At 41.5% G+C, this 17,325-nt stretch overlaps 2 protein-coding genes and 1 pseudogene across 8 annotated transcripts; 1 reads left to right on the forward strand and 2 right to left on the reverse strand.

Annotated features, from left to right (window-relative positions):
- Nucleotides 1-423: 423 nt before the first annotated feature.
- On the forward strand, nucleotides 424-6,113 carry LOC103993543 (ultraviolet-B receptor UVR8). Of its 6 annotated transcripts, none has more exons than XR_001979449.2 (6): nucleotides 424-741; nucleotides 2,361-2,577; nucleotides 3,074-3,386; nucleotides 3,781-4,881; nucleotides 4,959-5,041; nucleotides 5,841-6,113. XR_001979449.2 is itself a non-coding variant. In XM_018830359.2 (4 exons), exons 1-4 carry the CDS (start codon nucleotides 461-463, stop codon nucleotides 4,257-4,259), a joined length of 1,290 nt encoding a protein of 429 aa, XP_018685904.2. In that variant the 5' UTR covers nucleotides 424-460; the 3' UTR covers nucleotides 4,260-5,259. The 6 variants fall into 6 exon arrangements, 1 of the variants encoding a protein (XP_018685904.2); XR_001979448.2 differs by having other exon boundaries at nucleotides 3,781-4,267; nucleotides 4,738-5,041; XR_001979445.2 differs by having other exon boundaries at nucleotides 3,781-4,267; nucleotides 4,742-5,041.
- Nucleotides 6,114-10,341: 4,228 nt separating this feature from the next.
- LOC135671934 (protein MONOCULM 1-like) lies at nucleotides 10,342-15,268 on the reverse strand. Of its 2 annotated transcripts, XM_065180356.1 has the most exons (5): nucleotides 14,976-15,268; nucleotides 14,780-14,847; nucleotides 14,527-14,651; nucleotides 12,039-13,422; nucleotides 10,342-10,642 (listed from the first exon to the last, which is right to left on the reverse strand). In XM_065180356.1, the coding sequence occupies exons 3-5, from the start codon at nucleotides 14,544-14,546 to the stop codon at nucleotides 10,499-10,501; spliced, it is 1,548 nt and encodes a 515-aa protein (XP_065036428.1). In that variant the 5' UTR covers nucleotides 14,547-14,651; nucleotides 14,780-14,847; nucleotides 14,976-15,268; the 3' UTR covers nucleotides 10,342-10,498. The 2 variants fall into 2 exon arrangements, with proteins under 2 accessions (XP_065036428.1, XP_065036436.1); XM_065180364.1 differs by lacking the exon at nucleotides 10,342-10,642 and having other exon boundaries at nucleotides 10,663-13,422; nucleotides 14,976-15,264.
- Nucleotides 15,269-17,227: 1,959 nt separating this feature from the next.
- Nucleotides 17,228-17,323, reverse strand: LOC135592652 (U6 spliceosomal RNA; annotated as a pseudogene).
- Nucleotides 17,324-17,325: the final 2 nt, after the last annotated feature.

A 17,325-nucleotide genomic window follows, 5' to 3' on the forward strand; every position in this document is an offset into this window, starting at 1 on the left:
ACGTGGTGTTGCACGAGAAGGGCGAAACGAGGTGCCGCCTTTTCCTTCCGGTTTGACGTTTGTTACCCGTCGTCTCCCCAGCCGTCCAGGACCTTAGCTATTTGTGGTCGGATACAGATTTTCATGTGGGACCCATCTAATTTATGCTGTAACTTTGGCCAATCAAAATCGGTTAAGAAGCTGGTTTCCGAAAACGAGTAGTAAAAACGTTTCTATTTTCCACCGTTACCACGTTGGTCCCACTCTACCTTACACGGGTAGGCAGGTGAGTGTGACTGAACGGTGGAAAAATAGCAATAATAAGAAAATCCAATAATTGCGGTGTTGATAGTTATTGATGTATATACATGCGGATTTGCTGTACTTTCGGTAACGGGTTTGCCAACATCCGACCCGTTTGGGTCTCGAGTGAAGAGTTGGTACGGAGAACGCGTGCGAGTGGCGTTCGCCGTTGCGGAGCATGTGGAAAGTAAGCCGTCTTCGCTCTCTCTTCCCCCTTCGCGGCGGGGCGTGGAGGGCCGCCTCGGTCTGGAGCTTCGGGGACAACAGCAATGGCGCCTTGGGCCTCTCTGCGCCGCTCGCCGACGCCTACGAGCCCACCAGGGTGCCGTCTCTCCCGTCCGACGTCGCCGCCGTCGCCGCGGGTCATTACCACTCCCTCGCCGTCACCGCTTCCGGGGAAGTCTGGGCGTGGGGTCGCAACGAGGAGGGTCAGATTGGAAGACACGCCACTGCCCCAAGGTTCAAACCTGCTCCCCTTTACCTCGATTAAAAGCCCTTCTTTTAATGCCTTGGTTGCGATCTATTGGCGGTGGTTATTGTTTGGGCACTCATCTAATTCAAAGGTTTCTCCTTTGTCTTATTTGTAACCTTTTTTTCTCTTATATTTGACGATAATATGATCTGGAAGATTCCTGACTTTCTAATGATTCATGAATGTTCGTAGATTTTATGTTACTGGTTATGTTCTTGCGGAGATTGATCACAAGCGTACTGCTTTTATATTATATGCATTTCGAATCTTGGAGACACTACATGAAGAATTAGACTTTTCGCCCCAATAACTTTATACCTTCCGTTTGATTCCTATAGTATGGCCGATCAGATGTGGCAATTCTTGAACCAAATTTGTCAAGAATAAGTCGGGTTTTGAATGATCCAGTTTGATACTCAGGTAGGTCCTGGGTCACCAGAACTTGAAATAAATACTAATTGGTGAGGGCTTACCATCTGAACCAAACATGTCAATGTGATCGATATTGATTACAATTTGACCTCTGTTGTTTTAAAATGAAATTATTGATAAACTGAAGGCATGTGTGAAAATGACTGGATGAGAAAAAACGGAAGTGGGATTTCAGGTTTTAGAGGTTCCACTGTTTCTAGTTCATGGATGTCTTGATGTCAGTGAAGCTCCACCCTTTCTGACTTACAGGAAATTCCTCTCTGATCGTATTGTGTGGACCCTTCAACCATGTGACACAACAAGAATCCTACAGTAAATTTATTACAAGATTGTTGTGGTGCCACCTGTTGATGCCAAGCATCCTTTTTGTTGGCTCAATTCAGGTTGTTCATATGTTTTTTATTTTTCACCTAATGATTGAAACTGTTTAATTTTAGTAATTGTGATTTATGTTGTAGTGACATGATTTCTGAGATTTTTTTAGAGGTTTACACTGTAGGTTATGCTATTACAATTTATGGTGCTTCATTATGTTTTACAAGCAGTTCTGGTTGATATTCAAAACATGTATCTCAGTTTTAACTACTATTTAAATGGGTTGAGTTAAACAAAGTGACTTTTCAGATAGCTTTTGGGGTTGTATATTCGACTCCATAACAAGTTTGACATTAGTCCTGGTTTGTCCTTTTACCTCCGTAACAAGTTTGACGTTAATTCTGGATCTAATCCTAGATTTTACCAAAGAGACTTCACTAGGAACAATGAGAAAGAGATCTGAATGCTCTTATTTAACTAGAGATGTGGCCTGACATAGAGCTCAATGGCAGGAAAATATTATGCAACCGACCCATAGTTGGGACATAACGGCTTCTTGTTGTTGTTCTTAGGAGAAAAATGTTCCATGTACTTCTATCAAATAAGCAACCCGGAGATTCTTACAGCTAAGAGTATTTTTTTAGCTCAATAACAGGAGATCGTAATATAAAAAGTAAATAACCCAACTCTATTCAGTACATAAAATTCCAGTTCGATTGCTGTTTCTTTTTGAAAGTAGAAATAGTGTCACTTCATGTTTATTTTTTTCTTCGAAATAGCTTTAGAGGAATTTCAAGGAAGTGATAACTAACAAGGCATTGTTTCATCTTCGGTGTTCTTGTGACCTTGTGGATGGCAGAGCCACATGGAATAAACCAGAAAAGGTGATAGGCCTGGATCATGTGAGGGTTGAAGCTGCTTTTGCATCTGGTGTTACTTCCGCAGCCATTGATGATGATGGTTCTTTATGGGTGTGGGGAAGATCCAAGCGTGGCCAACTTGGTCTTGGCAACCGAGTGACAGAAGCTACCAAACCTACTAAGGTTCAAGCACTTGCAGATCATCAAATAGTGAAGGTGCTTAACTTTACAATTCAGAAATAAAAGAGAAGCAAATGGACCAAACTAAATTAGAAATGCTATTGGCTAGAACCTGTTAAATAATATTTTGTAAATAAGTTAAATCAGATTATGAGATTATGTGGAACTTCAGAATCTGTCTTTTAATTTGAAATCACTTTAATAGAACTAAAAAGATTGTGGAATATATACAAGGGTAACATCAGAAAATTGCAAACTTCCCCAAATTTCCTTTTCTCTTTAACATACTTTCTTGTTACCGGGTCTTGATAGATCACTAATTTGTCGTGATTGCACAATTTATCACAGTACATCAAACTGACTGCTAGTATATCATAACATGCCGTCATCCTATAATACATAGTCTACATAATGTGAATTTCTGGCATGAACAAAAGCTCAACACTCTCTCCTTATTATGTAAGCATGTCTCTCTACTTTTTAGTTTTGCCACACTTCTTTATTACATTATTTTTTCATTGCCACTAAACAGGTATCATTTGGATGGGGACATGCATTGGCGTTAACTAAAGATGGAAAACTATTTGGTTGGGGTTATGCAGCGGATGGAAGATTAGGTCAAATGGAACAAAAGCTAGATTCACCACAGACACAGCCCTTGGAATTTGATAAATCATTGGAAAGTTTGATGCCTATGCTAGATGTAGTGGAAAAGCTAGTGGCAGAAAAAATTGAGAAAGAGAAGAATATGCCCATTATCTGGGAGCCATGTGAAGTTCTGGAAGTCAGTTGTCTCAATGTCTCTGATATGGCTTGTGGACTTGACCATTCATTAGTGCTCTGCAGTGAGTACTTACTTTTTTGTTAGATGGTCCATCCAATTCTCATCAATTACCTTAAAAAGTAGTTCTCCTTTATTTTATTCTTACTAGATGGTCTATTCAAGCCTCACCAACAACCTTAAAAACTAGTTCTGCTTCAATATTAAACTTGTTTGTGGTTATCCTTTTTCTTCTTGATTTTGTCTCTTTTGTTACCTCGAACATATAACATATTCATGCAATTGCAGATAAAATAGGTCGTGTTCAAAAATCTGGAATTTTTGGGTTGATACATTAGGAGAGCAGTTGACATATTTATTTAACTTAATCAAAAGGAAAAAATAATTGATAATCTAGATGTAAATATAGTGCCATCACTTGCTGGACTTGTTCCTTATTATATCATTTTTTGTCTCAGGCAGTGGCACTGTATTAAGCAGTGGAGACAATCTATATGGTCAGTTAGGGAGAAACACGTATGGATCTATGCTCCCGGTAGGCTTAAATGCCCATGCACTCTCTGTATCAGCAGGACTTGGTCACTCTCTTGTCCTGTGCCAGATTCCATCTGAGGACAGAGAAGAGGTGAACGCTGTGCTCTCATGGGGATGGAATCAGAGCCGCCAGCTTGGGCGCCAAGGGCGAGAAGATATGCCTGGGATAGTTGAAGCTCTTAGTGGAGAAAAGCCAACATCACTTTCAGCTGGACGTGTGCATTCAATTGCTCTTACTTCAAAGAAGGAGCTATGGGCATGGGGCTCGGGCAGAAATGGCCGACTTGGATTGGGAAGCTCGTTGGATGAGATGGAACCAGCACTTGTAGAGTCTTTGGTAGGTTTGGAAGTCTTACAAGCAGTGGCAGGCTTTGATCATAGTCTTCTACTGGTTGTTGATTAGTCCTTGCAGTAAGTATTCATTGCTTTATTCGTCCTGAACTGATATCCAGTGTGCTTTTATCATGCTCTCTTAGCTGGTAAAAAAGAAAACTAATTATAATGCTGGAATGACTGCTAAATAAATGTGTGCTTTAGATGTTCTATCAGACATTGAAACAAACTGTTTTATACATGTCTGGTAAAGATTTGTTAGAAGTTTAAAGTAATTTTGCAACAGAAATGGGATAGCTCAAAACAATCTGAAAAAGAAGGGAAAGGAAAAGATAGTTATTCTTACATGTGTCATAATAATCAAGGGAGGAAAAGATGGAACAATTTTCCAAACTCATAATCTTGAGGCAATTTTTTTAGAACAGTTTGATTGGCTTTGCAATCTCTTCTGCTGTTACATGTGGAGAAGCTGGCCACCGGGTTGGTTGTTCTCATCTTTTGATTCTCGTGTACATTATGTAATTTACTTGGGGCTTCTTTCTTATGAGGCAGCTTAAAACATGATGAAGCAACAACTTAGTAGCTTCATGCAAGATTCCATCATGTGTGAATGTGCATCTATGGTTGAGGTGATGACCCGGTGCCTGCTCCCGGTATATAATGGGTGCAGGCATGGAGCTACAGACTAAAGGGTAAGTAATGCGTATCCAGAATCTTGTCAGCTGCATATTCAGTGATATGGAGGAGGAATTATTTGTCTGTTTTCCAGCATATATCCAGTCAGATTCAGAAGCCAAGTCAATACAATCCTTTTAGCAGCAATCTCCAGGAGCAAGATGGATTGATCAACCAGTTAAGCAAACAAATATTTTATGTTTTATCACCTGCTTGTTTGTTGATTTCATGAATGTTATAGACTATCAGCCTTCGTAGCAGATGAGAAATGTTTATTAGTCCAAAGTGGTTGAAGGGATCATGTATTATTATAAGGACAAATCTGTAAGAACAATTTGATGGCATTAACTTGTTCTGATGCTATAACGGAAGCTAAACGATTATTTATTTCTCTATGTGCATGAAAGTGCTGCATTTGGTATGCTGGAGTAGGCCAAATTCTATATCGACAATATATGCCCCAAATTATGTAATCATACACCAGTCCCTGTTGCTTCGAATGCCCTGCATATTATCCTCCTAGTGACAAAGACAGAACCATGCATTTTGTTGCCTTATAATTATTGAAATTCTGTTATGGATATGAAGCAAAAGCTAAATCTAGTCTTTAACTGACAATTAGTTTTGTGTGACCAATGCTTCAAGAGTAGGTAGACTAAGAAATACAGGAGTAATTAGGTGTAGTTTATACTGAGGGGATAATGAGGAAAAACCATTTATAGTTGGTTGAGATGGGAGAAAATGTGAGAAGAGATAAACTCTTCCCAAACAATAAAATAAGAAAATCTGGTAGCTCTTGGCTTGACTAATGATATTAACATCAATAGAAATCATTTTCCAGTGTAAGATCCATGTAGTTAACTCCAAGTTATTAAGCTGTTGTTGTAGTTAAAGTGTTTTTAATGTATGAATTGATTTGTAAAAGCTATTGTCATTCTCGGTGGTAATCATTTGCATTTTGTTTATAAAACTGCAGATTCCAGATACAAAATCAATAAATATGTTTGAGCATGAAAGATGCTTGATGGGGTGACTAATGCCAGTCCATGTGAGTTGAATTGCTTGTTGGTCTTATTGTATGATCCTCCTGTATTTTGTGCTTGAACATTTGCACACTGGTTTCGTTTTGATTTGTTACTTTTAAGGATTTTTACTGGTTGATAAACTCTGGCTTATGTAATTCTAGATGTTTGAAAATGACCATTTGGTAGACAGATTTTGGAGTTCATTGCTTGTTGACTTTGGTGTACTTTCATGTTTGGAGTTTGCACCATGCCTTGCCCTACATGTGTGGTTATGATTTTATGGTTGTGTAGGTGCTTTTGCTTTCTGCATGCAGTTCCCAGCAGAGGATATAGTTACTTATTAGCCCTGATAAGCTCAATTAGATTACAAGATAGCATCATGTGAATATAACACTTTAATAATGGTGAGAATGTTTGGATAATGCCAAGGGAACTTAGTGAGATATTTGTTGCACTGGGGAGGATCTCTGTATAAGGTGTGAAGAAACAGTTCTAGGAATAGAGAAATAATATATATACCAGACAAGGAGATGACAGGTCCCAAGTGGGATTCTTGAGTGACAACTCTTATTCTTTGTGACTGAACTTTTATTCTTGACAACACTCTGGCAATGGGAATCCACTTGCAGATACTGCCACTTGTTAGTATAAACATTGATGTGAAACTTGCATCTCCATGATTCCAAGAACAGCTGTTACTTCTGTGTTGTTGGTTTTCTGCTTTGGCCTCTCACCTTAAAACATTGCATTCCTTTCCTTTCTGAAGATCTGTGTGTTTAGGTAACTTCTGTAGTTGATTCTGAATGCTGTAATCACTTCAATGATTTTGTATGAGTGTCACATGCTGCATGCTGCATTGCTTTTCCACAAGCAGCCAAGCTGCTACTTTTCTGTATATATTCAGTTCTTATAGTGCAAATTAGTTTGTACATGAATTAAATGACTGCCATCAATATTGTTTTAGTTTATAGCAATACCAACTGAAGTAGAAATCAAAATCTACAGCTAAAGCAGGGCAAAGAGCATGTCCATAGCTTTTTGTGTTTGAAGCTCTTCTAAGTCAATTAGTGCAGCTAATGATTACCACAACCTAAAACTTTTTATAAAATTTTTGCTTAATTTATTTCATAAAAAATAAAAAAAAAAATTCTGACATACATTACGAAAATAATTTCTGCTTAATTACTTGCTATATAATCTTTATTAGATATCTTCTTCTTGTTTAGTTGCGATTGCTTGGTTTAGTTTAGACTGTAATTGTTTGATTATTTTTGTGTGGTGATCAAAACATAGTAATTTTATTCAAAAATATTATAATTGCTTTGTTTTGACATTTGATACGATTGACTTGATGAAAAATTATATTTTAATATTTTAGGAAAAAATATGAGATTTTTTCTAAAAAACCGGCCAATATTTGTTTCCCGTAATGAATCCATTGAGAGAGAGAGAGAGAGAGAGAGAGAAGGCGTGGCGTGGTAATGGAGTGCAGCGGTGTGTACGGGGCCCAGTAAATGAGGTGCTCACGTCTCCCATGTCTCCACGCAAGTGCACGTGCCGTGTCTCCTGCCAGCCTGCACACGTGTGCGACTTGTCACCGTCACATCCTCTATTCTCCCACGAGTCTCGTGCGGTGTGGGAATGTCCACGTACACCACCACACAATTCATTCCATGTGAGACCACTACATAATACCCTCCACCATCACCCATATAATCTTGCTGTTACATCACACACGACCAATAGCAATTACCATTTGTTTATTTATTTTATGAAATTTTTATTTTGTAAATCATCTTAATCAAATATATCACTTAAACCTGAGTCAAAAACACACACACACTTTCATCATCAAAGAAAATGATTGCTTTCCTTGTACCACATTATCTTATCTATATTATCATCAAGTAAAGGCAAATGATCAACCAAAACAAAAAATTCAAATATAATTGTGCATCAAGGCTTCACAAGAAATCATGGCAGTCTTGAATGATGTGTCTTACAATCCATTGCATGCATATAGTGTGACCACTTTGTGTCGGAAGGCTCATCAAGTAGTCCTTTGGTGAAATGATTTTATTGTTAAACTCGTTTACATTGAATTGGTATATAAAGTTGTCTCATTTTTCAGATGTGACAAACCATGAAATGATAAATCATGTCAGAAAATATGAGTCATATTTAATATAATCGTTGATAGAAGAAAGGGGATCATACCCTGATTGTATGAATGAATTGAAGTAAAAAAAAAAAGAAAGAAGAATAAAAATAAATTTTTTTAGCTATAATATCTTCTTTTTATAGTTCTCAATTTCATCTCTGTCTAAATTCATTAAGGTTTTCCTAGTTATAATGTATGTATGTAAATGTGTATATGGATTTGAGTCCTTTTGTCATATGATTTCTTAATTTGTGTCCAACATCTGCAAAATATTTTTTACATTTTCTATATTCTTAGACTTTATGTGTTCATACTATCATCCTACATACTCAAGTTTACCATACATCATAACCATACTGATTGAAGATGATGTTTATACCTGTTAATTGACCTTCTACATTAAATACTAATTTATGCTTAGTATGCTACTACAATCCAGGGTTTAAATTTATGTCTGGCAAAAGATCAGTGATTCAGCTTCTCCTCTTTATGTTAATGTTATTTCAATAGGTGATGATTTGTAATGACAGTGGATCCAATGGGTACTATGTGTATTTAGGTGCTTCACATCTTAGCATGATGACTTTTCTAAAGAAATCAACATGATTATTTCTAACATTAGAATCTATTAGTTTGCTTAATAAGATGTCAAGTGTCAGTATACATATTCCACCTTTTACCATTGATCAGATCATAGAATAAACACTACAGAAGCTGGAGGATTAACTTAATACAATAGATAACATCAATGAAACCTTATTGCAATGACCTGATTCACTTAATTACCAGGGGAAAAAATTATTTTTCTGAAGTGCATATATCAGCATGTTTTGCCACATCAATGGATTATAGACCTTGTATTACACAGAGGTAGATGAACATGGAATGAAGCCATTCATATTTTTCTCTCTCTAGATCATTTGATCAGGATCGTTTTGTGATGGTGCATGAACACTTCGGACCAAAGTGCCCAAAAAGTGAGGGCCTGTGCCTGCATTCTGTGGCACATCCCCTCTGATGCTTCACCTGCCAAACCCATACCCCCCCATCTTCTCTCTCTCTCTCTCTCTCTCTCTCTCTCTCCCTTAACCCTATAACCCACCCCCCTACCACGCCTGTCGTCAACAAACCCCCATCCACGCTACCACAGCATCTCTCTCTCTCTCTCTCTCTCTCTCTCTCTCTCTCCCTCATATTGCACTTACTCATGTCAGAGACATTAAGCATTTCCCCTTCCATTACAAGTAGTTCCCTTCACAGACTTGTGCTTGCTCAGATTCCCTCCTAACAAAAGTTTGCAATACTCTCTCTCTCTCTCTCTCTCTGAAAAGATATCTTTTTTCTGCATTATAGCCTTCTACAATAGCCATGCAAATCTGCTATTAGATTTGGTCGTCTTTAGCTGGGAAGCATGAAGTGTATATATTAATGCCTCACTAAGACAGCCTGCTACGTACAAAAACCATGTAAATCCGACATTATATATGGTCCTCTTCAGGCGGGAAACATCAAGTGTATGAGGGTAACATATCAAGACACAGAAAGACTTGAACTTGCATATGCATTGTGTTCACTCATGGAAGCACACTGATTGGTTTGTTCCATCCGCTGCCAGCAGCTGTGGGATGGTGACATGGTTCCCAGGGAGCTACTGCTTACCTAAGAGCCTAAGGCCTGTTGACAGAGCTACTATATGGCTATCAAGCTACTTCACTTCGAACAACAATGATATATATGAGATCACATGGCTTCGAAAGAGTCCATGGTACCCCTGACATGAGATGCATTGGCCTCCATGTTATTGTTTGTCCTTGCTGAGCTCAATGCATGCTCCATGGTTTTCACTTGGATCCTCTCAATGATCACCCGTTCGTGTACTGTCCCAAGTTAGAGAGAGAGAGAGAGCGCGCGTGAGAGAGAGAGAGAGAGAGAGAGAGGGAGAGAGAGGAAGATTAGGGTTTTCTTCTTGAACAAGGAAAGGTTGGGTGTGTGATTGATCTCTTGCTGGTATATGCCCAAAGACATTAATGAAACAATTACCTGAGGCACAAAAGGAATGCTACTCTATTTTCTACTTGGAGAAAGGAACTCAGATGTGCAGTTCAGATCAGCAGATGATCTCACACATCTATCCTTCCTCAGCTTTCAATCATTAAGCAAACAAATGCAGAATCTCTTTGACAGATTCTGCTCGATGACGTATCACATTCCACCCTCTATCATTGCAGTAAATGCAATTTGTACCATTCTTCCAGCTTGCTTCACCAACACTCATACAAATGGACAGCACATGCAAATGATACATAGCAAGCATTGTGTGCAGTGGAGACAGTGTTAAGTACTCTGCATTAACAACAATCCACACACAAACCTCTCCATATAGAAGTTGATATCATTGACTGCAGTTGCTCTGAATGGCAAGACAGAAGTGGGTCTCCTTCCGCTGTGTCATATCTTTTCTGCAGGTGTCATGTCATGGATGCAAGGCAAAGCAGAAGAACACAAGGGATACCGACCAACCTGCTTCGATTCACTCTCTCCTTTGTTCCAGTGGCTCTTGGGATTGGATCGAAATGATAGGAGTGTCATACGCTAATCCAGAAGCAGGGAAAAAGGAATTAGATCAAGAGATGCAAAAGCACACATTTGTCACAACCACACTAGTGTTGTTTCACAAAAAAGAAAAGCATAAAGCCAACTTATCATCATGTCTAAGACAGAGGGTTCAAAAGATTGACCTGGTGGCGCTGATGCTAGAAATGAGAGTATGAGTGCTGTTTCATCAATCGGATGATTCTAACCTTAGCCTGCTCCTGTGTATGTTACACAGATTTACTGGAAGGTAGGGGAAACATTGATGGCTGAGCTAGGAAACCAGGTTGCAGGATCCCAAGGGAGGGAGGAGGCAAGAGTTGCCATAGAAAGCTTGGGTTTGAGCAAACCCATAAGCTTGTTTGAGGGGACATGAGGCAGGATCTAAGGTTGTAGGAACGCAGGAATGAGTCCCAAGAGACAATAGTCTGGGACAGCAGCACAGGAAACAAGAACTAAACACCCCTTGCAGGAGGCAGAAGACAGCAGCAACAACTATTCTGAACACAAAAGTGGGTGGCCTTTTGCAGCATAGAAGGGTCTTCTACTTCATGATCACTCTCATATCCCCATAGAATTAGATTGCAGTTAGTGGTGGTAACTCAAACATGCTCGATAATGAAATAATGCAACCATGTCATGCAAGCATGCAGGCAACAATGAAATAATGCGAGTGTGGGTGAGTCATCTGTGAGCATAAAATATGCAAAAGAAACACACCACACCAGCACAATGCCTGTGACTTCCCCTCTCATGGCAGGAAACAATTCTATAACCCAAAGGGGGCAATCCATTGCAGGACTACAAGAAGCACTATGATCATCATACATTATAATAAAATAAAAAAATGTGAGGGAGATTATAATGGTGCAACAACCTTGGATATAGTTTATAAGCATAAGCAACACAGGGAAAAGGAAGAGCCTCAAGGAAAAGGGATGTGGGGCTTTGCCTTGGGAAGGAAGAAGGGTACAAGGAGAGAGAGGGAGAGGGAGAGGGAGAGGGAGAGAGAGAGGAATGGTGAGGGTTATAACCATTTCTTTTGGCTCACAGCTTCCGAAATCCCATGCAACGTGCACCACCTCCACATTCTCCTCCTTCCAATAGACAGGAGCAGAAACTAGGGTTAGGGTTCCTAGCCAAGATGATATAGGAGTATATGCTAACCTATATTACCTGCACTGCACTTCCCCTCCCTCTTCTCCAACTCAGGTCTTACAATTAAGAACAAAAACCCTACTTAGATCCACAGACAACCGGAACGAGGGAGAGGGAAAGAGAGAGCTAATTGAGCAGGTTATGAGCACTTTGGTATGGTAGGGTTGTTGCACTAGTGCCAAGAAGAGACGGAGAAGAGGGACTTCTTCTGCCACCCCAAGAAGAAGGAATCCCTCACCATCTGCAGCTGATACCCTTCGGATGGGTAGTGCAGGCGGAGCAGGAGGCGGGCCTGCGACAGCGCGAAGGGGCTGAGGGGCAGATTGGTGAATCCGGCGCGGCGCATCAGAGCCTCCCACCACTCGAACCGCTCGTGCCGCTCCCTCCTCCCATCGCCCTCGCGGCTGACGACGTCCTCGATCTCTTTGCTAAGCCACACCTGCTCCACCGCCACCCGCTCCCGGCTGGTCGGTGGCAGCGTCGCCTCCAGCGACTCGAACACCGCCGTGTAGTAGTCCAGTGCCTCCGTGAACCTCTGCAGGAAGATGGGCGAGTTGTGGCTTGCCTCCCTCTCGGCCACCGTCACCACCGCCGGGTTCATCGCTCGAACAGCTTGAAGAAATGCCCGTAGGTCATGGGAGCCGTCACTGCCGCCGCCATCTTTCAGTAGCTTGTGCAAGAACAGCACGCAGTTCACCGCGAGGATCTCGCCCGGGTGGAGTTGGAAGGAAGAAGAGGTCAGGTCGGCACTGGTGCTAGAGAGAGGGTTGCTGGCGGTGGAGGGGAGGAGGAGGGGATGGAACTGAAAGTGTAGGTTCAAGGAATCGGCGAAGGTCTGAAGCCGATCGCCAGTGCGGCGGAGGACTTCGAGGTTGCTCCCGGTGCCGGTGACGCGAATGGAAGGGGGATCTTTGGGGTCGGAGCGCTCCGCTATAGCTTGGAGCAGGGGCGGCCATTGCAGCCCGTGGGAAGTGTCGAAATCGAGGATGTGGACCTGGCGGCGGCCATCGACCGCCTCAAGGATGGCCTGGTTGGCGGTAAGGTGCGCGAACCGGAGGAAGGGGGTGATCTGGTTGAAGGAGAGGTAGGACGACTGGAGGGCCTCCGGGGACGCAGCGTCGACGACGGGGGGGAGGAGACGCTCGACGCGGAGGGAGAGGGCGCGGGCGAATTGGTGGACGAGGCGGTCGGTGGAGTCGCCATAGGGAGAGGCAGTGGCCAAGAGGAGAGAGGCAGTGCGCTGCGCCGCGGGGAGGTCGCCGCGGTGGGCGAGCTCGGCGCAGCTGAGCAGGAGCTGGCGCGCTTGGGCGGAGGGAGAGATCTGGCCATGCTGGGGGTTAGGGTGGAGGGGATTGGAGTGGCGGTGGTGTTCTTGATCGCCCTCTTCATGGGACTTGAGTGAACTGAGCATATCTAAGGCCTCCTCAGCAGGCGGTGGGAGGAGGGGGAGGAGGAGCGGGAGGCGTGAGAGGTAGAGGAGAAGTACCTGATGGAGTGTGGAGGAGAGGAGAGCAGCGGCAGTGGCAGTAGCAGTTGCGGAGAGAGAGAGATTGGTGGGCTTGGCATCGCTCTGCTTTAAAAGGACATCTGCGAAGGCAGCAGCTTCCTTGACAGGACATGATCTGCAAAGAAAACACAGATGTGGGGAGTGATAGTTGTAGTAGTTTAGTGGTAGTAGTAATAGTAGTCGTAGGAGATAGATTGAAGTAGGGAGTGGCAGCTGCTCTGTGCTGTCTCACTGTTTCACCAAGCCCCATCTCTCTCTCTCTCTCTCTCTCTCTCTCTCTCTCTCTCTCTCTCTATAAGTGTGGGGTAATGTGGCAGGGGTGGGGGAAAGGTCATGCTCTTCTTGTCTTCTTTTACATGGACTTGGGCGGATTGAGATGGGGGCAGATTTGTTGTCAGCTTAGGAATGATGAAGGGATTAAATGAGGAGAGTAGGAATCTAAAACATTCTAAAGGTTGGGTGGGGGACTGCCACGATAAGGACTAAAATAAACAAGATGAAGGCACCAAAGAAGAGAGAGAGAGAGAGAGAGAGAGGGGTTGATGATGATGGGTGTGTGTGTGTGCATGGAAAGTAGGAGGTCTAACTTGAAGAGTCGAAGCACTAAAAGATGCTCTTAGATCATGAATGAGAACAAGGGGAGGGGGAACATGCAGCATTCGCTAACAGTATCAAGAGTTCTTTCTCCCTCTATTATCTCTCTCTCTGTGTTTGTGATTTCTTGCGGCTCTCTCACTTATTGTGGATCTTGGACACACAAAGCTTTTAATGGAGGAATAGAGATCACACACAACCAACTCCAACCATCTCTTGTTTTGTCTCCTTGTGGGATCTCCATCGATGGCTGCCGCATAGCTTCTTTGCAGCCCCTCTCTTGCAGTCAGTACAATGTAAGACTGTTGCAACAAGCAATATCCTCCACATCTATCCATCTCCCTCCCTTGTAATCTAATCCTCTCTCTCTCTCTCTCTCTCTGTGTGTCTCTGCATGTGTTGTGTGTGTGTGTGTTCGCATACACTAGTAGAAAGGGCACACCTAAAGGTCCAGCCTCCATGACTGCTACTCCCAGTGAGTTCTCACATCACAAGCAAACCAAGGCGGCATCTTGGTACCAACTCATTAGCAAACAAACGGTATATTGCAGGCCCAAGAGAGAGAGAGAGAGAGAGAGAGAGAGAGATCATATGACAAAATGGATGGAATGTTTCAGAATCAGACCCCCAGATAAGGCAATTCATCAACCTCTGCACATCATCATGAAGCCATCCTCTTAATCTTCACACTCATTAAGATGCCTCACTTGCCGCATGCAGACTCTCTTCTTTCTTCATCTTTTATCTTACCTGAATAATACGGCAAAGAAGATGAAGAAGGAGGAGGAAAAGATCTCTGTGAATCTAAATACTCTTAGAACAAAGAGGAGATAATTAAGGGCCCAGAAATAAAGAAGCAGAAGAAATCTTAATCTTACTGGTGGAAGCTGAAGAGCTCTCATCCCAACACAGAAAGAGAACCTGCAGCTCATCCCTCTGCCTTGAACTGCATCAGGAGAAGGAAGGGGAAAATGAGAAGCTAATGGGAACAAACAAATCCAAAGCAGAAAAAGAATACCCCATAAAACAAGCAAGCAAACAAACAAACACAACTTGTTCTTTGCTAAATTTTACCTCTGCTTGGGTGCACTGATCTGACATGCTTAAAAAGTCCACCTTTTCCTCTACTTTCGACTCTCTCTTTCTACAATATATAACCAGTACTCCTTCCTCACCCTACTTCCTCCAGCATCCATTCCTTCTCTCAGCTCCCCACACCTTTGCCCCCACCCATGCCAAAACCTCAGATCAGCAAAGGATATTGTGCCAAAGAATTATATAATAGTTCCACACACACAGAGAGAGAGAGAGAGAGAGAGAGAGAGAGAGAGAGGGGTTGTAGTTTTGAGTGGAGTTCAAGGCAGGAAAAGGCAACACACTCAAGAACACATGGGGACCAAAGGATGGCACTCTATTACGAGAAGCCATGGGTGGAATTAGTTCCATGAAAAGAGAAGCACCAAAATATACGCAATAAAAAGAGCCCACTTGCTGTACTGTTCCCTCACTCTCTCATCTCGATCTCTAACATGGTAATGGTAACACCAGTGCAGAAGCACTTCAGTAGGACTGGTGAAGTGATATCAGCCTCCTCTTAGGGTTCTCTAATGCCATCTTCCTGAGTGCTACATAACCCATGCATGCAATCTTGCACCAAAAGAGAACAAAAGAGAAGTTGCAGGGTACTTTGCATTAACCATTAACCCTCCTGGTTGCAGAATACCAAGGAATTGAGTACTGATAATTCTGGTAAGTAAGTTTAGAGTGAGAGAAACAAGGAACAGATCACATCACAATCACTTGCGCTCAGATACATGATCAACGTTATTACTTGGAAGGCCTCATCCGTGCTCTCCTAAGGTTCTTAGGAGTTGAAAGGTGATCAGAGTGACAGTCCTCTTAGGGTTCTTAGGATTCATCTATGAGATGCTTCTTCCTGTGAGAGCTCTTCTTACATATATTCATCGGCGTATGTCACATTTCTCTCTCTCTCTCTCTCTCTATCTCTCTCTCTATCTCTCTCTCTCTCTCTCTCTCTCTCACACACACACACACACACATATATATATATATATATATATAGTCCACACGATCGGTACAATGTAGGCAGAAGGAGGTGACAACCGATTGATTGTTGTCGCCATGTAGTGTAATTATTAGGGTTAGTGTTCTGACATCCTCCTTTTCTTCATCTTGTTCCTCACACTCCTTGTCTGCTTATGGTCTTCGAGGGTTTCAGCCATGCATGTTCCCCACTGCCTTCCGCACCTAACTCTGCTTGCCAAACCAGCAAAGTCAAACCATTTTGGGGAATCGAAGATGACAAGAAGCGAAAACAAGGCAGCAGCTAATTCCCATTACAATATCATCAATTACATGCAAACATTCTTACTCTGTTGGATATGGAGTGCAGTATGACTTTCTATCCTCCTCTCCTTTAGCATGCAAAATTAATGCTTCCTATATACATTGAATAATTCGATATGATTTTTTTTCTATTTTTTTCTTTTTATTCAGATTGTTCTTTTGTCTTCACCATGTAATGTTTTTGGACTTGCAACAAAAAAAACTTGGATAGCACATGATGAAGAAAAACGAATTAAAATGGAGAATTTTTACAAACACATGAGGTCAGATTTAGCAGTCTTGTTAATATAGATCATAAGAGCAAATTGGAACCTTTTGCTTTGCTATAAATCACAGTATGGAACATGCAGATGTTCAGAAGAATTGAAACAATTATTAATAGGTAAACAAATTTTATCATATATTATAAATAAAAATTTAAATATTCTTAATCGACTAACCTAACTAAGAATGATTTTTTACATAGTGTCCACATAATTGGCATTTGTTGTGTGATGATCTACCATCCTCGTTGCCCCTGCCCCTATTCCTTCTTCGTCTCATCTCTTCTTTTTTCCTTCTTCTTCTTCTTCCTCCTTCGTAGCATCCTCTACTACCTCTTCTTCTTTTCTCTTCTTTTTTTTCATTTATAAAATATTAATATATATCAATGTACCACATATCAGTATATCTGATTGATACGTATAGATCTAGAAGGTCATTGAGACGGATCCGGTATCTAAAATGATAAACCTTAGTATTAACTCTTAAAAATAAATAAATATTAAAAAAATCTTGATTATTCATAATGAGGTCTTGAGTTCAATCTAATCTTGACAACTTACTTTGTGAGGGAAAAAAAAAAAAGAAAACGATATCCACGTGTCATCTTAGATATTGTTCATACTCTTGCATCAAATATTAATCTCTCGCATCTAAAGCGAATGCTCTACCATATGAGCTACACCCCAATGCTATTAAAAAATTTGGATAATTTCTCGATTTGTGCGTGTCATCAGGGGCCATGCTAATCTTCTCGGTATCATTCCAATTTTATCGGATGTCTCCACAGAAACAA

Source organism: Musa acuminata, chromosome BXJ1-1 (genome assembly GCF_036884655.1).
Source record: "Musa acuminata AAA Group cultivar baxijiao chromosome BXJ1-1, Cavendish_Baxijiao_AAA, whole genome shotgun sequence".
NCBI classification, from domain to species: domain Eukaryota; kingdom Viridiplantae; phylum Streptophyta; class Magnoliopsida; order Zingiberales; family Musaceae; genus Musa; species Musa acuminata.